Genomic DNA, 21426 nt, shown 5'->3' with positions numbered 1-21426 from the left:
GGCTGGAAGGAGACCCAAGAGATGAGGAGAAGGATGACATGGCGACACCAGCCCAGACCTCTGGGGTGGAGGAAGAGATGAAGCAGGGGGCACGGATGCTCACCTGGCCAAGGGCCCTACCCGACCCCTCGGTAGTGGGGACTTCTCTTCCCGTTACCACGTCAGGGCAGGGTGGGCATCATGGCGGCCAATGCTCTCCATCAACACCCGGCTCAGCTCAGAAAGTTCTAGTGCTGGGCAGGGTGGGTGGAGAGGGGTGTGTGGAAGCTCTGAGGTACACTCCTCCTCCCACTTCTCCACAGACCAGTACTGGTGTTTGTGGTAAACTCAGAGACACGGGAGGTGGCCAAAAAGAGGAAGAGGACCCTGCCAGGTTCCCAGCCTCTATAAAACAGGCTGTGGAGAGAGCCTGGGCAGCTGCCTCAAAATGACCTCCTGGGTTGTCCTGCTCATCGCCTCGGTGCTCCTGGTCGCCCCAGGTGAGGACATTCCCCTTGGGGTAGATCCCGATGGCTCCTCCTCCCAGCCCTGCTTTCTCAGATTTGATGGACCCGAGCATGAGCTCCAAGGGCACCTGGCGTGGGTCAGAGCAGCCCCAGGGCAGAGCAGGGCAGGAGGCACTCGGGACACCTCACAAGGCCACCTCCCAGTCCTGGGCGCCAGCTGCCTCCTGGGCTCTCCCCAGCCAGAAGCACTGACTTCTCTCCCTCTGTCTGTGGAGGGCTGCTCATGCTGTTTCTTCCCCAGGGCTGGCCTTTTCTGGTCTGACTCCTGAGAGCCACGACCAGGTGACGGCCCATCTGTGTGATGGAGATGAGTTGTGCCAGGGCCTGGACCCGGAGCATCCCCAGGTACTCGGATGGCTTCCTGCTGCTCCTCCCCCCCAGCCCCTGCCCCCCCACCATCGCTCTCCTTCCTCTCCTCCCTGGGCAGCGCCAGGGGCGAGGGCCTGGAGACTGAACTGCTCAGGGGGTGGGGAGGCAGGGCTGGGAGCTGAAGATGCTGGTTTTGTTCACGCTGGTACCTGACTGGGGTGGGGGCTACACTGGTGGCTGGGCCCTCCCCAAGAGCCTCCTCCTTGTCTGACGGTAGAACAGCAGAGGGGCAGATGCTGGGCTGGGGCCGCTGCTGTGGGTGTGGGGGCAGGTCGTGGGGTCTCTCAGCCCCTCTAAGACAGGCAGAGAGATGGGCAGGCGCTCTGGCTGAGGTCCTCATATGGACAGACAGATCATGGGTCATCCTACTGGCTTGAAAGCCCCCAGGGGACCCTTCATGGCGCCCTTATGAAGCTGGGGTGTCTGAGAGACCGCCCTAATGGGCTTCCTTTCCTGATAGGGTGACCTGCTGCTCCAAGGAGAAGAGCTGAGCCTACTCTGTGATCGTTGTCAGAAGATAATACAACATCTGATGGACAAGTTGGGAGATCAGCCTGATGAGGTGAGACGGGAGGCTTGTGGGACTTGGCGGGTGGAGAGGTGCCCCCAAGTGGAGTGGGGAGGGCTGGGAATTCTTACCTAGGCTTTTTAAATGAGCTGGAAAGTGGGATGTACTTAGCTCTGAGTGAATACTTAACAAGTGGAGGCATCATCACCAGAACCATAGTTTCACTTTCCCTCCCTCCGTCTCCTTGGCTCCCCCAACCTGCTCAGCATCACTACCTTCACCCTGGGGTACTCAGATTTATCCCCTTCCATGGGAGATGTCAGAAGAAGATATTTCAAAAGCAATGGACCAAAGCTCCAAGCTTGGATCCCCCCTTTAACCCGCCACCCCCCACCCCCCAGCAGATGGAGCCCCCCAGTCTGGCCCTGGACCCAGAAGCTATATAGACAGAGCCTTTAAAGTGGGTCTGGGCACCACTCTCCACCCAGAAGACAGGGCCTGGGTATACAGAGGCTAAGACTCGGCAGGGTCAATTGTCCTTTCCAGAGCTCCTGCTGGCCAGGCTTGGGGAATGGGGAGGGGGGCTGAGCCCTGTCTCTCCAGTCCCTGCTCCCACTACCACCTGGCACCAACTCCCGGGACCCAGCACTCCCACTGCCAGACCCGCTGAGAGCCCAAGGCTGCCGGGGCCTGCAGAGAGACAGTGCCCGGGAAGGCTCAGCTGAGGCCCATTTCCCACCACGGCGCGGCCGCTGCAGAATACCGTCATCGAGGCGGCCTCCAAGGTGTGCAGCAAGATGGGGCTGCTGAAAGGTCTGTGCAAGTCAATCATGAAGAGATTTCTCCGTCGCATCGCTGCGGACATCACAGCTGGAAAAACCTCTCGGGTTGTCTGTGTGGACATCAAGATGTGCAAAAGCAAGCCAGGTATGTGCATAGGCAACAGCAGGGACTCATTCCCTGACAGCCTCCCTGAGAAAGGGAAACTCCTAACAGCCTGAGGCAACCTCCCCCTGCCCCTCCCCACACTCCTGCAAACAATCCTGGAGTAAAATCAGGTCTCCATTTCTCCTCAAATGTGTGACGTTGGACAAGTAACCTAACCTCTTTGAGCTTCAGTTTCCTTACCTGCGAAAGGGCTATAATTATTTCTATTTCTGAGATTGAAATGAGGATTGAATGAGACCATCACGTAAGATGAGGTGGACACCAAGGAAATGGCCCGAGACTGAGAAATCAGAGCCCTAATCAACCTGTCTCTTCTCTCCACAGTAGGTTTCATTTGATTCCCTGGGTCCTCTTACCCCATCCTGGGGTAAAAGCACAGGAACTCCAGCATCCTCGGCCGGCTCCTTCCTTCCTGAATCCAGGAGTCTTCTCTCCAGTTTCTCTCACCAAACTCCCTCCACTGCCTTTCCCTCTCAGAATAAAATATCATGCAAGACTTTTGCTTCAGCTTCTTTTCCTTTGTTGGGTTTCAGAAGAGGGGCACGCTCATCTGACACATATGGTCATGAAATAATTATTGTACTGCTTGTCACTCCAAGAACCTGGGGTACATCACAAACATACCCCCAGGAGCTCTCAGAGCAGCTGAGGAGACCATTCGGTTTAGGGTTTTGTTGTTGTTGCTCAGTTGCTCAGACTTGTACGACTTTTTGCAAGCCTATGGACTGTAGCCCACCAGGCTCCTCTATCCATGGGATTCTCCAGGCAAGAGTACTGGAGTGGCTTGTCATTCCCTCCTTCAGGGGATCTTCCCGACCCAGGGATGGAACCCGAATTATCTGCGTTTCCTGCATTGCAGGTGGATTCTTTACCAATTAAACTACCGAGGAACCTATATATGTGTGTGTGTGTGTGTGTATATATATATATATATATATATGAATAGATAAAGACGAGGGCTATTATAAATAGTGCTATTGAACTTTGGGGTACATGTTATAGCTTCAAATTAAAGTTTTTGTCTTTTCTGGGTATATACTCGGAAGCAGGGCTGCTGGATTATATGGTTACTCTATTTTTAGTTTTTTAAGTAACCTACTGTTCAGCACAGTGGGTGTACCAATTTACATTCCCACCGACAGTGCAGGAGGGTTCCTTTTTCTCTATACCCTCTCTAGGATTTATTACTTGTAGACTTTTTGATGATGGCCATTCTGACCAGAGTGAGGTCAGATGGCCATCATCAAAGCTACCTGAATGTAGTTATAATTTGCATTTCTCTAATAATTACTGAAGAAAGCTGAGCGCTGAATAATTGATGCTTTTGAACTGTGGTGTTGGAGAAGACTCTTGAGAGTCCCTTGGACTGCAAGGAGATCCAACCAGTCCATTCTGAAGGAGATCAGTCCTGGGTGTTCATTGGAAGGACTGATGCCAAAGCTGAAACTCCAATACTTTGGCCACTTCATGTGAAGAGTTGACTCATTGGAAAAGACTCTGATGCTGGGAGGGATTGGGGGCAGGAGGAGAAGGGGATGACAGAGGATGAGATGGCTGGATGGCATCACCGACTTGATGGACATGAGTTTGAGTGAACTCTGGGAGGTGGTGATGGACAGGGAGGCCTGGCGTGCTGCGATTCACGGGGCCGCAAAGAGTCGGCAGACACGACTGAGTGACTGAACTGAACTGAATAATTAGTGATGTTGAGCCTCTTTTCATGTTTCTGTTGGCCATCTGTCTATCTTTTTTTGAGAAATGCCTACTTAGGTCTTCTGCTCATTTTTGGTTGTTTTTAAAAATTTTTTTTATTGAACTGTGTAAACTGTTTTTATGTCTTGGAAATTCAGTTCTTGTTGTTGGTTGATTTACAAATATTTTCTCCCATTCCATAGGTTATCTTTGCATTTTATGGTTTCTCTTGCTGTGCAAACAATTTAGAGTTTAATAGGTCCCATTTGTTTATTTTTGCTTTTGTTTCCATTACCCTACGAGATGGATCCAAAAAACTACTGCTGCAAGTTTTGTCAAAGAGTGTTTGGCCTACATTTTCCTCTAGGAGTTTTACAGTATTTGATTTTGCATTTAGGTTTTGAACTCATTTAAGCTTATATATGACAAAATGAAAATGTTCATTCTTTTACATGTAGCTGTCCAGTTTTCCTGGCACCACTTGTCGAAGAGATTGTCTTTTCTTCATTGTGTATTTTGCATACTTTGTTGTAGATTAATTGGCCATAAGTGTGTGGGTTCTCTATTCTTGATGCAATCAATTTCCACATAATCTTTATTTATTTGTTTTTCCTAAAGTCTACGGTTTATTCAGATTTCCTATTTATTTACTTTTGGCTGCACTGGGTCTTCATTGTGGTGTTTGGGGTTTCTCTAGTCACAGCACGCAGGCTTTGTTGCCTCTTGGCATGTGGGATCTAAGTTTCCTGACCAGGGATTGAACCTACAATGTGAAAGGGCCAAGTTCTAACCACTGGAGCACCAGGGAATTCCCTATTCTTTCCTATTTCTTTATGTCTTGTAATTTTTTGTTGGAAACTGGTTATCTTAGATAATATATTATAGCAAATATGGCTACTGGTCACACTCTGCTCCCCAGGTATATTATTACCTTTTTGAGATGAATTGCTTGTTTTCATGTTTAGTAACTGGGTAATTTTAGTGCGGTCCCTCCACCCTTCATAGTGTGATGCCTCAGATGTTGCACCTCAAGGGCTACAGCCTTGAGCATGACCACAAATATCCTGTGATGACAGAGGTTTGGGAAGGGTTCTCTTTGTCTCAAAACACCACGTTGTGAATCTCCAAAATTTCTGGCTGACTGCTCTATTGTTTTCAACAATGTCCCAGGGGATACATTGCTTTATGAAGTCCAATCAAACCTAAGTCCTGTATGGGTCACTGTTAGAGACTTTTTTCTGACTCAGGGAGGCCTCTTCACAGGTTTTTCTTTCTTTGCTTTCTCTCCAGCAAATGAGCCAGCTTACAGTTTAGCCTTATGTCTCCAAGGCAGCTATCACTCTCCTTCCAAGTGTCTTTCACCACAACTTCCACTGTGGAATTCTGTTCCCAGGACAAATCTGAGGACTGCTGCAATAGTGAGGAGGTAATCGCTCGACTTTCCCTGTGAGTTGAGTAAACACCTGAAATTCCACTCCTGCCTTCATCCAGTGGCCTAACTTGGTCAAGTGAACTTGAAACGGAGCAAGACCTTATGGTCCTTGCCCCATCCCCACCACGTCTTCTCCCTGCCTTTTGTCTATGGAAAACTTTAGTCAAAGAATAAGCTTAAGCAGAGGAGTGAGAAATGCTGAAACAAAGGAAAACAGTCAAGGGAGACTAAATAATAATGCAGTCATTAAGCATAGTCAAGGACTTTTAGTTTCTTCTTAAGGGCTATAGATAATTTGGGGGCTTCCCTAGTAGCTCAGATGGTAAGGAATCACCTGCAATGCAGGAGACCACGGTTCGATCCCCGGGATGGGAAGATCCCCTGCAGAAAGGATAGGCTACCAACTCCAGTATTCTTGGGCTTCCCTGGTGGTTCAGACAGTAAAGAATCCACCTGCAATGCAGGAGACCTGGGTTCCATTCCTGGGTCAGGAAGATCCCCTGAAGAAGGGCATGGCAACCCACTACAGTATTCTTGCCTGGAGAATCCCATGGTCAGAGGAGCCTGGTGGGCTACAGTCCATAGGGTGGCAAAGAGTAGGATACAACTGAGTGACTAACCTCAGCACAGCACTGCACATAGGTAATATTCTGAGCCATATCCTGTGAGTGGTCTTATAAATGCCAAAACACCCAGTGGAGAAGTTAACATGATGAGCAAACTGTACCCGTGAGCTGCCAGAATTCTGAGAATTGACCTCAATGAAATGGAAACAAATGAACCCTGGAACTGATGATTAACTGTACCTAAAACAATCAAGATGATGCTGGTCAGACCACTGGTGACCAGGTTAAAGATGACTGTTAGAGATGACTGTGCTCTTTCTGCATGTAGACCCACCCCACCCACCCCTGTCTATGAAAGCTCTCACCCCCTGCTTATTGGGGAGGGGTGGAATTGGCCCTTGAGCAGATGTCCACCACCCTCGCCTCCTCCCCCCACTCCACCCCTCCAGTTGCCGGCATCTGAAATAAAGCAAACTTCCTTTCGACCATCCTGGCCTGTTTATTGGCTTTTGAGTAGCTAGCAGCCAGACCCACCATACCCTTTCAGTAACAAACTAAGGCTTTCTGTGTTCTGATTGGAAGTTGTCACGTGGCAGATGGTTAGGGCTAGCACATTTTATAGGCTTCTTTTCTTTTTTGGTTAAGAATCTTGGGCAGGACTTCCCTGGTGGTGCAGTGGATAAGAATCTGCCTGGCAACGCAGGGAATGTAGGTTCAGTTCCTGGTCAGGGAAGGTTCCACATTGCTGCTACTTACTGCTGCTAAGTCGCTTCAGTCATGTCCGACTCTGTGTGACCCCATACACGGCAGCCCACCAGGCTCAGCCATTCCTGGGATTCTCCAGGCAAGAACACTGAAGTGGGTTGCCATTTCCTTCTCCAATGCATCAAAGTGAAAAGTGAAAGTGAAGTCGCTCAGTCGTGCCCGACTCTTCGCGATCCCATGGACTGCAGCCTACCAGTCTCCTCCGTCCATGGGATTTTCCAGGCAAGAGTACTGGAGTGGGGTGCCATTGCCTTCTCCCTTCCACATTTCATGAGGCCAACATTCCATGAGGCCAACTAAGCCTGAGAGCCACAAGTACTGAGCTTGTATGCTGGAACTACTGAAACCCGCAAGCCTAGAGCCTGTGCTCCACAACAAGAAAGGCACTACAATGAGAAACCTACACGCTTTAATGAAGAGTAGCCCCTGCTTGCCACAACTAGAGAAAACCTGCACGCAGCAACAAAGACCAAGTGCGGCCAAAAATAAAACAAAATAAAAAAGAATCTTGGCGAGTTCACGCTTGGTCTTTGAATCCCTCATGTGGAAGGGAAATGGGGAATTCTTTCTTCCTTAGCATGAGCTGGTGTATTTTAGCCAGATTCATTGATGGCAAGCAACAGAAACTGACTCAGGCTAAATTAAGAAAAGGAAAGTGATTGGGTGGCCAAGGATGCCTCAGGCTGGAAGGGAAGACCTAGAACAGAAGTTGGACAGGAGCTGGGCAGCTCAAAGGGTCCTTTGAAGCAGGGAGAGCACTTCAGTCTCACCCAGGTGCAGTCATTGGGGTGAATGAATTGCCACAATGAGCTCAGTCTGTCTTTGTGTCTCTTGCTCCAAAGCCAAATTCCTAGGAAAGAGAGCATTCAACCAGCCAAGCTTAGATCAGATACTTGGCTTTGATTGTTCTAAGGTGATGAAAAGGAAGTCAGGCTCTAGGAGATCTGGGTGACAGTTTTTGCTTATGAAGTGGAGGATAGATTGCTACATGAGTTACTGTCCACCGAGACAGTACACAGTAGCTGTCAGATAATTCCCCAAAGGAAATTAGAGTGACTATTAGGAAGGAGGAGTAGATGCTGTGTGGCCAAAGTGGCAAATGTCCAGTCCAGCTTGTAATGCTGGTGAGTGTTGTCTCTGCGTGTGTTGCATTGTTTCAGTCGTGTCTGGCTCTTTGTGACCTCATGGACTGTAGCCTGCCAGGTCCTCTGTCCATGGGATTCTCCAGGCAAAGATACTGGAGTGAGTTGCCAAGACCTCCTGCAGGGGATCGTCCCAACCCAGGGATGAAACCTGCCTCACTTTATGTCTCCTGCATTGGCAGGCAGGTTCTTTACCACTAGTGCCACCTGGGAAGCCCGTATTGTCTCTGAGGCACTTCCCAATAGGAAGATATTTCTCTGGCGGGAATCAGGAACTGTGGATTCCTGGTATCAGGAGCTTGCCTGTCTCTAAGTAAGATGTGCCTTCCCATATACTCAGGTTGAGAATCTTGGAGTTTACTCAACAGGCTTCAAGAGTACTGCCTGTGGGCACAGGCCAGGGCCCTAGACAGGTCTTGGTTTCATTCAGATGTGTTGATCTTGGCCTCTTTGCCTCTTTGGTTTCCTTATCTGACATAGAACCTACAATACTTGCAAGACTCCTACGTTGCTCTGCTTAGATAACTCATGTGTGTGCCTAGCATGGTGTAAGCTGTGCTAAGAGGTTACCTGGAAGATGGGGCATTACCTAGAAGGTGCTGGGAGTAAAGAATTTTAGGCAGAGGACGAGGTCGTGAGAATCGCAGTTGTCCATGGTGAATGAGACAGTTTCCTGCAGGCTGTATCACAGAGAGAAGCTGGAGTCATCACCTTGCCTTGCTGCAGATTCAGCCCGTGTTCCAGCAGTTGCCAGAAACCCAGAGCCTGGAGATGGGGTCCTGTCCTGAGGCACAAGACTCATCTCACATGCCTGCCTTATGTTTCTCTCTTAGATGCTACCATCCCTCCCTAATGTCCTCCAGAGGACCAGAGAATCACTGTATCTTCAGAATAGATGCTGGATGCCCCTCCCCTACCACCCAGTTCATTCCCACCCAAGGAGATGTTTTTTGAGGAGTGGGGATGATGCTCAGGAGAGCACTTATAGGTACGTCTAATAATCACAGCACCCAGACACTGCAGGCTGCATGCTCACAGGCAGAGACTAAGAGTCGGGAGGGGTATGGATCCCAGGCCAATAGACCCCTGGAGCCTCTGTGCCAGGGGAGGGTTCTGGGCAGGAGAGTGGACTGGTCCAGAGATTTAAGGCTCAGTCAGCTACTTTAAAGGTGGACCAGAAGCAGCCCAGTGTAGTGTTGAGGGCTTATATACCAAATATTTGAGGATGCATGAAGACTGTTTTTACAATCAAGACATTTAGTAAAGACCAACATGGTAAAGACCATCACTTCATGGGAAATAGGTAGGGAAACAATGGAAACAGTGAGAGACTAAATTTTGGGAGGTCCAAATTCACTGCAGACGGTGACTGCAGCCATGGAATTAAGATACCTGCTCCTTGGAAGAAAAGCTGTGACCAACCTAGACAGCATATTCAAAAGCAGAGACATTACTTTGCTGACAAGGGCTTCCCTGGTGGATTAGAGGGTAAAGCGTCTGCCTGCAATGTGGGAGACCCGGCTTCAATGCCTGGGTGTGGAAGATTCCCTGGAGAAGGAAATGGCAACCCACTCCAGTACTCTTGCCTAGAAAATTCCATGGACAGAGGAGCCTGGTAGGCTACAGTCCATGGGGTCGCAAAGAGTGGGACACGACTGAGTGACACATTTGTTTGTACTTTGCTGACAAAGGTCCGTCTAGTCAAAGCTATGGTTTTTCCAGTAGTCATGTATGGATGTGAGAGTTGGATTGTAAAGAAAGCTGAACACTGAAGAATTGATGCTTTTGAACTGTGGCGCTGGAGAAGACTCTTGAGAGTCCCTTGAACTGCAAGGAGATCAAACCAGTCAATCCTAAAGGAAATCAGTCCTGAATATTCATTGGAAGGACTGATGCTGAAGCTGAAGCTCCCATACTTTGGACACCTGATGCGAAGAACTGACTCATTGGGAAAGACCCTGATGCTGGGGAAGATTGAAGGCGAGAGGAGAAGGGGACGACAGAGAATGAGATGCTTGTATGGCATCACTGATTCAGTAGACATGAGTTTGAGCAAGCTTTGGGAGTTGGTTATGGACAGGGAAGCCTGGCATGCTGCAGTCCATGGGGTCTGCAGCAAAGAGTTGGACACGACTGAGAGATTGAACTGAACTGAACATGGTAAAATTTGCACCTGAAGTTGCATTGAGGAAGTGAATGATGATCATTTATATTTACTGATATAAAATATTAATATAATAATATATGAATATATTATTGATAACAGGAATAATTAAGAAAAGTACTGTGGCTCAATGACACCTTTAAATACATTCATATTTTATCCACAAGCTTCCCTAGCAGCTCAGTTGGTAAAGAATCCACCTGCTTGCAGGAGACAGCGGTTCCATTCCTGGGCTGGGAAGATCCCTTGCAGAAGGGATAGGCTACCTACTCAGTATTCTTGGGCTTCGCTTGTGGTTCAGCTGGTAAAGAATCCACCTGCAATGCGGGAGACCAGGTGCAATCCCTGGCTTGGGAAGATCCTCTGGAGAAGCAAAAAGCTACCCACTCCAATATTCTGGCCTGGAGAATTCCGTTGACTGTATAGCCCATGGGGTCACAAAGAGTCCGACACGACTGAACCACTTTCACTTTTTTCTTATTCACAACAGCACATACATATCTTTGAAAAATGTTTTATGTGTGTGTTGACTTTACTGCTCTATTCCTGGCTGTCCACCTTTTGGAAGAAAACTCTCCATGGTTGGGTGCCCTCAGTGACCTTGCAACCTGGGACGCCCATATGGGCGAAGCCTGGTCTGTGGCCCAGGCTTACAGCGATGTGCTGGGCCAATCAGAGCCCTTGATCTAGAATTAGAACTAACACGCCTGGAGGTGAGAGGCTGTTTAAAGTCCTGGGGCTGGGCAGCAATACCCACTGCAAGCTGAAACTGTTAGGGATCAGGAACCATAATGAAGCAGTGCATGAAAATGAAATAACAGTAGTATTTGTGGTAAGGAAAATGAAAGCTAAGCTTTGTTGAGCCTTTTCTTTGTGCCCCGCTCAGTTCTAAGAACTTGACAGTGTAATCTCACGCAGTCCTCATAAACACCCCAAATCGCTATGAAATTTGCAGATAAGGAGAATAAAGCACAGAGAGGGTAGGTAACTTGGTCAAGGCCCACAGCTAGGAGGTGGCACATCTGGGATTGGAGCCCAGGCTACCTCTTGTCCTCTCCTGCCACTCCAGGAAGCAGGACTGGCAGCCCTCGGGCCGTGAAGGGAGACAGCGACTCTGTGTAGCCACCTTGACTTCCTGAGTCTGAATGTCTTGATCTGTGGTTTCTCTTGCCACAGGATTCCCCGGCAGTGCCCCACCCTCCTCCAGGTCGACTGGGTCTCTGTTTCTTGCTTCAGATGGAAACTCTAAGCGGAGACAGTTAAGGTGCACACAAGGGTTCATGTCCTTTTGTGTCTCTTGGAACCCCAGAGTATGAAGCAGCAGGGCCCTGAGACCTTCAAGAAGTCCGGTCCATCTTGCCCCCCACCTCCAGCCCCACCTAGGGATGATGATCTGAGGCTGGGGGACTGGAGCTGTCCCCACTTAGGGGAACAGCTGCCCTGTGGCCTGGGCAAGGTTTGGACAGACTTACTTGAATTCCCTTCGCAAACTTCCTTAGATGTGGGCTTTTTTCCCCCTTTTTTAAAGTTGTGGTTCGGGTGAGGCTATTAACCCTGAAGTTGCGTTCTGTCTCCACCTGACTTGGGTGAACTGCCCTGATGACTTTATTACCTAAATGCAGCAGGAATCCACTCCAAGGTGACGGTACAAGTGCTGCCACCTACTGGAGGAAAATTAACAGTGTCAAAAAGAAGAGAGCCCTTTGCCAACAAGCTATGGTTTTTCTAGTAGTCATGTATGGCTGTGAGAGTTGGATCATAAAGAAGGTTAATTGCTGAAGAACTGATGCTTTTGAACTGTGGTGCTGGAAAAGACTCTTGAGAGTCCCTTGGACAGCAAGGAGATCAAACCAGTCAGTCCTAAAGGAAATCAACCCTGAATATTCATTGGAAGGAATGATGCTGAAGCTGAAGCTCCAATACTTGGGCCACCTGATGCGAAAAGCTGACTCATTGGAAAAGACCCTGATACTGGAAAGACTGAGGGCAGGAGGAGAAGGGGGTGGCAGAGGATGAGATGGTTAAATAGCATCACCGGTTCAATAGACATGAGTTTGAGCAAACCCCAGGAGATGGTGGAGGACAGAGGAGCCTCTCATGCTGCAGTCCATGGGGGTGCAAAGAGTCAGACATGACTTAGCGACTGAACAACAACATTGTTTTATATACATGGATGCTTGGATATAGAAATAAAAATAGATATAGGTGTATATGTACGTGTGTGTGCATACAGATATATATTCCCTAGCTTCATCCTTTGTAAGGGACTGGAAATAATGACGGTAGCTATGAGTATACTAGTCTCTGGATCTTGGTTTCTAAGTACCATTTCCCAGTGAAAAAAATTAGGGCTCCTTGGAGAACTGGCTGATTTTAGGGCTGGAGCAGTGAAAATATAAATTATACAGAAGATTTTGCAGTGCTAGAAAAAGTGCTCAGAAATGGTGTGTGTGTATGTTTGTGTGTGTTAGTCACTCAGTCGTGTCTTTTTGCGACCCCATGGACTGTAGCCCATCAGGCTCCTCTGTCCATGGAATTCTCCAGGCAAGAATTCTGGAGTCACTTGCCATTTCCTTCTCCATGGGCTCTTCCCAACCCAGGAATGATGAGGATATTATTAAAAAACACAGGATTCACATTGAAGGGGTTCCCAATGGCCAGATCTCAGACAATTTTAGTAACAAAATAAATAATAATAGTAATAATAATAACTCATGGAATAAAGAATATATCCATGACTCCATATACATATAAATAAATAATTTCATAAATAAATAAATGAAGTGAAGCCTCATACAATAGAATTCCAATGAATAAATATAGAAGGAATGATGGAAATAGGAAATTGCTGTTTGGCTAACCCCACAATGGCTGCCCTGGTAGCTCAGATGGTAAAGAATCCACCTATAAAACAGGAGACCTGGATTCAATCCCTGGGTTGGAAAAATCCTCTGGAGAAGTGAATGGCTCCCCACTCCAGTGTTCTTGTCCGAAGAAGTCCATGGACAGAGAAGCCTGGGTGGGCTACAGGCCATGTTGTCACAGAGTCGGACACGACTGAGCGACTAACACTAACCTCACCGTAATTGTTGCAGGCAAGAACCACTGATGTGTGCTAGAATTAGTGGGTAAAAGTATAATGAAAAAAAAAAAAAGGTTTCTGTTATAGTCTCAAGATATCTCCACTAAAATACTTATAATTACAAAGGGGACAAAGGTAACTTTGCCATGGATAAATCTGATAGACACCACCGTATCCAAGGGGTAAAACTTCCTATCAGCAGAAATGAGATGTATGGGCATCACATTCCTCCTGGTGTGATGTGCCGAGAAGACAACATTCCTTCTGGGGGCTTCCCTGGCGGTCCAGTGGTTAAGACTCCACACTCCCAATGGAGGGGGCACGGGTTCAGTTCCTGGTCAGGGAAGTAACATCTTGCAAATAAATAAAGTTTTAAAAAAATCACTTCTGTAGGCATTTGTGCCAAAAATGAAAAACCTCAGTCTAATTCTGGAAAAGCACCAGACACACCCCGAATGAGGAACATTCTGCAGAGCAACTGGCCACTGCTCTTCAAAAGTGCTGTGATCAGGAAAGACAAAGCTTGAGGGAATGTCCCAGACTGGAGGAGACTAAGGAGACATGATAACTCAGCGCCCTGTGTGAGACTGCATGGGATCCTGGGGAGAAGAAGAATCCAGGGGCAGTGGACAAAGTTGGAATACCAGCTGAAGATAAGTTAGTAGTGCTGTATCAGTGTTCATATCCTGCATGCGTGCTAAGTCACTTCAGTCCCATCCGACTCTGCGACCCTACGGACTGTGACCCCTCAGGCTCCTCTGTCCATGGGATTGTCCAGGCAAAATACTGGAGTGGGTTGCCATGTCCTCCTCCTGGGGCTCTTCCCACCCAGGGACTGAACTCACATCTCACTGTGTCTCCTGCATTGCAGGCAGGTTTTTTACCACTACCTGGGAATCCCTGTTCATATTCTGGTCTTGATCATTATGCTCTGGTTATAGAAGATGTTAACATTTGGAAGAGCTGTGTGAAGCGTATTTAGGCATTTTTCCTACTATTTTCGCAAAGTTTCTCAAGTCTAAAATTATCTCAAAATGAAAAATAAAATTAAAAACAAGATTGTATGAAATATACACACATAATGCTTTTTAAAAGGCATTGCACAAAGTATTATATATAGAATGAATAAACAACAAGGTGCTGCTGTATAGCACAGGAAACTATATTCAGTGTCCTTTGATAAACCATAATGGAAAAGAATATAAAAAAAATATGTGTTGCTCGCTCAGTCATGTCTGACTCTTGGTGATCCTATGCACTGTAACCCACTAGGCTCCTCTGTCCATGGGATTTTCCATGCAAGAGAACTGGAATGAATAGCCATTCCCTTCTCCAGGAGATTTTCCCAATCCAGGGATCAAACTCGGGTCTCCTGCATTGCAAACAAATTCTTTACCATCTAAGCCTGGTACTAGTGGTAAAAAAGAAAAAAAAATATGTATAACTGAATCACATTGCTGTACAGCAGAAATGAACACAAGACTGTAAATCAACTGTACTTATATATATTTTTTTAAAGGCATTACAAGGTGTATCAGGTTTCTGATTATCCAAAGTTTGAAACCTCCCTTAAGCCAGAGCCCAATCTGTGAGATGAAAACCTCTACTTTTATCACAACACAGAAGTAGAAAGAAGGGAAGTATTGGGGCACATATTGAGCAAGACACATGTAGATATTCATACGACGTTTTAGTGGAATTGTAGAACACACTGTGGGGCTTCCATGGTGGCTCAGATGATAAAGAATCCACCTGCAATGCAGGAGACCGGGTTTGATCTGTGTGTTGGGAAGATCCCCTGGAGAAGGGAATGGCTACCCACTCCAGTATTCTTGCCTGAACGATTTTACGAACAGAGGAGCCTGGCGGGCTGCAGTTCATGGGGTTGCAAAGAGTCGGACAACACTGAGTGACTAACATTTTCACTTTCAGAACACACCACAGACTGACCAAACCCTCCAGTCCTGTTCTGGAATGTTCTGACCATTGCTCTGGCTTATGTTCCCACATTTCACAGACATCCCCAGAACTGCACGTAGTGTGGTCCTGAGGATCACAGGACTTAATATTTCCTGCTTTCATAATGCTGGCCCTTGGGTGGCACAGGTAATGGGATAAAGGAAGCAGATCATATCTGCTGCGGCATGAGATAATAGCAATGAAATGATGATGGTAGCTGAGTGATCACCTGCCAATGCTCTGATGCTTAATCCAACCCCTGGAGGAAGGGTCTCTTACTATACACAGTTTACGAAGAGGGTGACAGACTTGCCCAGGGTCTTCTCCTCTGACGTGCACAGCTAGTAACTTGTGGGGCTAGGATCTGAGCCCAGGCAGGCCACCTCCAGAGCCCACATGCTGATGAGTTAGAAGGTGCAGGGGGTGGGGCTGAATGCAAGGTAAGTGGGGGTTAGTCCTCCAGCCCATCTTGGGTTTTGTTGTTGGTGGTGGTTTTTTGGCTGCTCTGGGTCTTTGTAGTTGTGGCACGTGGGCTTAGTTGCCCCACAGCATGTGGGATCTTAGTTCCCTGGCAACCGCTGCGTTGGAAGTAGTAGTAGCAGTCGCTCAGTCGTGTCCAACTCTTTGCAACTCCCTGGACTGTTACCTGCCGAGCTCCTCTGTCCATGGGATTCTCCAGGCAAGAATGCTGAAGTAGGTTGTCATTCCCTTCTCCAGGGGATCTTTTCAACCTGGGGACTGAACCTGGGTCTCCTGCATTGCTCGCAGATTCTTTACTATCTGAGCCATTGGAAGGTGGATTCTTAACCACTGGACCACCAGGGAAATCCCTTCTCCTGGGTTTGGTAGAACTCCTCTCTGAGTTTCAGAATGGAACAGGATCAGAGCTACTCAAGCACTGGCAGGAGCTCTGGCAGCCACCCTGCAGGAGTGTGGGCTTAGCTGCAAGGGCTGGTGCCTGGACTTCCCCATGACAGCAACTCTTTTTATTATTAACCATTTACCTAGTCAGACCAGTCAACCCTAAGGGAAATCAACCCTGAATATTCATTGGAAGGACTGATGCTGAAGCTGAAGCTCCAATAGTTTGGCCACCTGATGCAAAGAGCCGATTCATTAGAAAAGACCCTGATGCTGGGAAAGATTGAGGGCAGGAGGAGAAGGGGACAACAGAGGACAGGAATAGTTGGATGGCATCACTGAAAGCAAGCTCTGGGACATGGTGAAGGAGAGGGAAGCCTGGTGTGCTGCAGTCCATGGGGTTGCAAAGAGTCAGACACAACTGAGCGACTGAACGACAACCTAGCCACTTAGCAGTTTCATCTGTTAAGTACCACAGTCAGGACACTGGGAGGCTCTGATTCATGGGGGTTTCTGATACTCTCCCTTCTGGGCAAAGCCCCTCCTCATACTAGGATTGCCTAAGCCTGTTCCTACTGCTGAAAGAAGCCCCAGTGCTGACCCTGGAAGTGGAACAAGCACCCCTTCTGGGCCAGTGTAGGGTGGAGAACTGTATGTGTGCTCAGTCGCTGTCATGTCTGACTCATGTCACTAAGATTTGGCTTCTCTCCCTGCCTGTCCTCTGCTTTCTGGGTGTCACAGTCTCAGCACACACTGTCCAGGCAGGGAGTGGGGCTCTGCTGGAAGCTCTGGTGGTGGTCAGAGGAGGCTTTCTTCCCTGAAACCTCAGCAAATATCTCACGCTGTGCATGCATGCTTAGTCACTAAATCGCATCCAACTCTTTGCTACCTCGAGGACTTAGCCCACCAGGCTCCTCTGTCTGTGGAATTTTCCAGGCAAGAACACTGGAGCGGATTGCTATTTCCTACTTCAGGGCTTTACAAGGGATCTTCCTGACCCAGAAATCGAAACTGCATCTCTCACATCTCCTGCATTTGCAGGCAGATGCTTTACCATTGAGCCTCACCTGGAAAGTGCAGGATGGAGGCTTAAATAGGAAGAAATTTGAACAGCCACAAACTGCCCCCTCCCCAGTTTTTCTCCCTTCTCCTCATGTTCTCTGAGAAGTAACATACATAGAAAGCAAGGGTCTGGACCAGGACTCCTGACCTTGCTGTGTGACCTTGAGCAACAACCTGCCCTCTCTGGGCTTTAGTGAACTCAGCTATGAAGGACAGGGTGAGACCGGGTGATTTCTAGGGTCCCTTCCGGCTCCTGCACTTTGTGGCGCCAGGAGCTGGTGACAAGGCAGAAGGAAGCCAGGCCCATTCCGGATGGACTTGAAGGTGTTTGCTCTGTGCTCTTGCGGAAGAGCTTGACCGAGGTGTGAGTTAGGGAGGGACTGTGGCCGCTCTGGCTGCACACAATCGGGGCTGAGGTGACTCAGAAGAGAACACGCCATGTGTTAAAATAAGAGTTGGCATTTCTGAGAAGGGAAGTCCAGGAGCCGGCCAGGATGGGATTAGCTGTTGATAAGGGCCCAGCATTGTTCTTAAGTCTCCCCTGAGGTCCACACCACATCCTAGAAGAGGAGAAGCCAGGTCCTTGGACCCTGATGGGGTTGGGACAAAGTCAAGGCGTTGCTGAGAATGAGGCCCAAGGGGCGCCTGGGGCTGCGACAGGAGGAGGCAGGGGAGTGCTGTGGTGAGGAGTCAAGGCCATCTGATCCTGAGTGCCGAGTGCCCTGCCCTGTCACTTGTCCTGGGCCAGAGGAGGGTTTGAGAGGGGACGATGAACATGGACTCTGAAGGCCTAAAAATGGACAACCTGAAACAGCTGTCCAAGCCCAGCGACCCTGAGCACCCCACCCTTTCCCCGCAAAAGTTCAGGCAAGAGCCATGAACACAGTGTGGGGAGTGGGGAGGGGAGTGCCCTCAGGTTCAAGACTCTTCAGTCTGTGAAAAACAAATGCTGACAGGAATGCAAGGAAACCACTGTTTACTTTGTTCAAGTGTTCTAGCAAATGTGTTCTAAAGTGTCTCTGGGGCAGGATGATGAGGGAGGTGAGGCCTGGGCTACGGGAAGTGGAGACAGGGGCGAGGACCCTGCAGAGGCCACAGCGAGGAGGTCATCTCCCCCTGACTTCTGGGGAACAGACCCACAGGGAGCGGGTGCAGGCCCTCTCTAGAGTTGAAAGGGAGCGCAAAAGACGGGGCTCAGGGCGTCTTGTCGGTGCAGGAAAGGCTGACATTTAGGCTCCCAAGAAGGGGCCTGTGTGTGTTGGGGTGGGTGGGCAGTGGACACTGGTGACTCTCGGGGGGGTTGATGAGTGGCAAGTGACAGAAACGTATGAAGCTGGCTAAGCTAAAGAGGAAGCTAGAACAAGGGTCCCGCAGGACCTGAAGTTACCAAGAGGATGAGAATGGGGGCCAGGAAGCTTCTGGAACAGAGTGGGCTCAGAGTCCCTGTCTCTGTCTCCTTCACCCAGGCTGCCTGGTCACCTGTCTCCATTGTCCATCCACTGACCTGGCCTCCTAGTTTGATCACTGTTGCTCAAGGACCTCAAAAGTTCTTTCCCCACATGGCAACCACAGGCCCTGAGACTCACAAACTTTTAGATACAGAACACGAAGCAGGCTCACCAGAGGCCCTAAGGCTGAGCCCCGGATTTTAGAGACAGAAAATGTGTTCTATCCAGGCTGGCCAGGATTCCCATCCCTCCCCCACCCCCCGCCCACATCCCCCAACCCTCCATCTAATGGGCTGGCCAGGTGAGACAGGTCCATAGCGACCATGTGGGATCCTCCACTTTGGCTGAGCTGTGGGTGCGGGAATTTCTTTTTTTTTTTTTAATTTAATAAAAAAAAAGTTTTTTAACATCAAAACATTTTGTACTGGGGTATAGCCGATTAACAATGTTGTGATAGTTTCAGGGGAACAGTGAAGGGACTCAGTCATACATATATATGTATTCATTCTCTCCCAACGCCCATCTGAGAGTGGGGGAAGTTCTTGATTCCAGAAATGACAGAAACAAGAGAAGATGGGGCCAAGAGGAAGAGCCAAGGAAATCTCCTGAAGCTGGGGATCCAGGTGAGGAGAAGCCCAGGAGAGAGCCGGGAGGGAAGAGAATCCAGGACATACATCCACACCCATGAATGAACTCTGTGTTCTCACAGATGGTGAAGAGTGGTTTGAACTTTTTTTTTAGTTGGAGTATAGTTGATTTATAATATTGTGCCAATCTCAATTGTACAGCAAAGTGATTCAGTTATACACATATAGACATTTAAAAAATATTCTTTTCCATTACGGTTTATCACAGGATATTAAAAAAATTTTTTTTAATTGGAGGCTAATTACTTTACAATATTGTGGTGGTTTTTGCCATACATTCACATGAATCAGCCATGGGTGTACATGTGTTCCCCATCCTGACCTTCCCTCCCACCTCCCTCCTCATCCCATCCTTTTGCTCCCGTAAAAAGAATCTATAACCTGACTGCCACTGATACAGCAAAAAGGTCTGATTCATCAAAGTCATCTTTCTTTATTTCTCTTTCTTTTTCTTTTTTATCTTTTTCTGGCTGCACCAGGTGCCATGCGGGATCTTAGTTCCCCATCCATGGATTGAACCCCTACTGCCTGCACTGGAAGTATGGAGTCCTAACTACTGGACCACCAGGAAATTCCCCATCAAGGTCATTTTTTGCTAAAGGTAACCTCAGGGAAAGAAGTAGAGAAGTTTACGTGTGACAAATTTTTTTTACAGTCAGGGAAAAATTTCCTGCCTAGAAATGGGAAAGATCAAGAAATGTATACCTGCATGCATGCTCAATCTTGTCCAACTCTTTGTTACCTCATGGACTGGAGGCCTCCAGGCTCTTCTGTCCATGAAATTTCCCAGGTGAGAATAGGGAATGGGTTGCCATTTCCTATTCCAAAGAAATGTACATGTGTGTGCAAATCCCCAGACCCAAGCAATCAGAAACCTCCCATGTGTGTGCAGGGCTGTCACTCACAAGTCTCAGGACAGACAACATTCCACGCCCCCTTTCTCCATGATAGGCACCCTGATGTTTGGAGCCGGCTGATAGAAGGCAGCTTGCTCCATTTCTTAGGCCCTGGGCTCTGCCACTGGCATCTAAAAGCCTCATGGTGCAGAGGGGTGCTTTCAATATCCCTGTTTCTGTGAGTGAAGCACCCTGCCTGGTTCCACCTGCCTCTTAAACTGGTAGGAGGTAAGATTCCTTCCCTGATACGTGTTCAGGCAGTCAGCAGGCATTTACCATGCTCAGGAGTCTGTAAAGCATCTTGCTCGAAAGAAACTTGCAGAACTATTAAAAGACAGAGAAAGTGCTAGAAGTTCCCAACACTTGTAGGAGGTTGACTGTCTTAATTTTCTGGAACTTTCCCAATTTTAACACTGAAAAGTCTTGCACCCCAGGAAACCCCTCAGGCCTGAGCAAACTGAGCCAATGACTTACTGATGTGGAGGGCACGTGGGGAAAGATGCTAAGTCACGATCAAAAAGCCCAGCTGACTGTTTCTAGCATCACACCCAAGCCTCACTCTCACAGCCTTTCAGAGGCATTTCTTTCCAGAGTGTTCCTAGCCTGCATCGTTTTCAGCACTGGCCTCTACCCTCTTGGAGATGGTTGATTTTTCTCACACCCACACATGCACAGACACAAGCAAAAAAAAAAAAAAGAAAAAAAAACCCCAAAAGGCAGGCATTGTTTAAACATATAGCAGGTTATATTCTAGGAAAAGGTGGTGTAAGTCAAAAAGATAAAAATTGGGTCAATTTTCCCACAGAAACAATACCATGATGAGAAAGCCTGAGCAAGGAAAACTTCCATAAAAAGTTCTATCCTGGCCTTGAACAATTTCTGCAAACTTCTCTAACTTGCTAAACTTTTCTAAGTATTTCTCTGAGGTAACAAGGAGCAAAGTGCTCTCTTAGAAAAATCAGACGCCAGGAATGATTAACTGGACATTGAATACCTGTACTTTGATGTACATATACTTCAAAGGAAAAAGACAAATCAGTAATTTATCCTTGGACAGCAAGGAGATCAAACCAGTCAATTCTAAAGGAAATCAACCTTGTATATTCATTAGAAGGATTGATGCTGAAGCTGAAGCTCTAATACTTCGGCCCCCTGAGGTGAAGAGAAGACTCATTGGAAAAGACTCTGATGCTGGGAAAGATTTGAAGGCAAATGGAGAAGAGGTGGGCAGAGGATGAGATGGTTAGATAGCATCACTGACTCAATGGACATGAATCTTAGCAAACCCCAGGAGATAGTGAAGGACAGGGAAGCCCGGTGTACTGCAGTCCATGAGGTTCAGAGTCAGACATGACTTATCGACTCAACAATAACAACAA

At 47.9% G+C, this 21426-nt stretch overlaps 1 protein-coding gene across 1 annotated transcript; it reads left to right on the top strand.

The window, feature by feature from the left end:
- The first annotated feature begins 389 nt into the window (after positions 1 to 389).
- Positions 390 to 2771, top strand: LOC129623182 (antimicrobial peptide NK-lysin-like). The gene is made up of 5 exons (XM_055540346.1): positions 390 to 479; positions 748 to 851; positions 1336 to 1437; positions 2142 to 2310; positions 2656 to 2771. The coding sequence occupies exons 1-5, from the start codon at positions 428 to 430 to the stop codon at positions 2667 to 2669; spliced, it is 441 nt and encodes a 146-aa protein (XP_055396321.1). The 5' UTR covers positions 390 to 427; the 3' UTR covers positions 2670 to 2771.
- Positions 2772 to 21426: the final 18655 nt, after the last annotated feature.

This window comes from Bubalus kerabau, chromosome 11 (genome assembly GCF_029407905.1).
Source record: "Bubalus kerabau isolate K-KA32 ecotype Philippines breed swamp buffalo chromosome 11, PCC_UOA_SB_1v2, whole genome shotgun sequence".
NCBI lineage: Eukaryota > Metazoa > Chordata > Mammalia > Artiodactyla > Bovidae > Bubalus > Bubalus kerabau.
This window is presented reverse-complemented; position numbering and strand designations above follow the sequence as displayed.

What these genes read in the sequence shown, in the direction of transcription:
- LOC129623182 (XM_055540346.1), top strand. Translation starts at nt 428, where the DNA reads ATGACCTCCTGGGTTGTCCTGCTCATCGCCTCGGTGCTCCTGGTCGCC. An exon ending in TGGACCCGGAGCATCCCCAG is followed by an intron (nt 852 to 1,335) that starts GTACTCGGATGG and finishes CTTTCCTGATAG; the next exon opens with GGTGACCTGCTGCTCCAAGG. An exon ending in TGGGAGATCAGCCTGATGAG is followed by an intron (nt 1,438 to 2,141) that starts GTGAGACGGGAG and finishes CGGCCGCTGCAG; the next exon opens with AATACCGTCATCGAGGCGGC.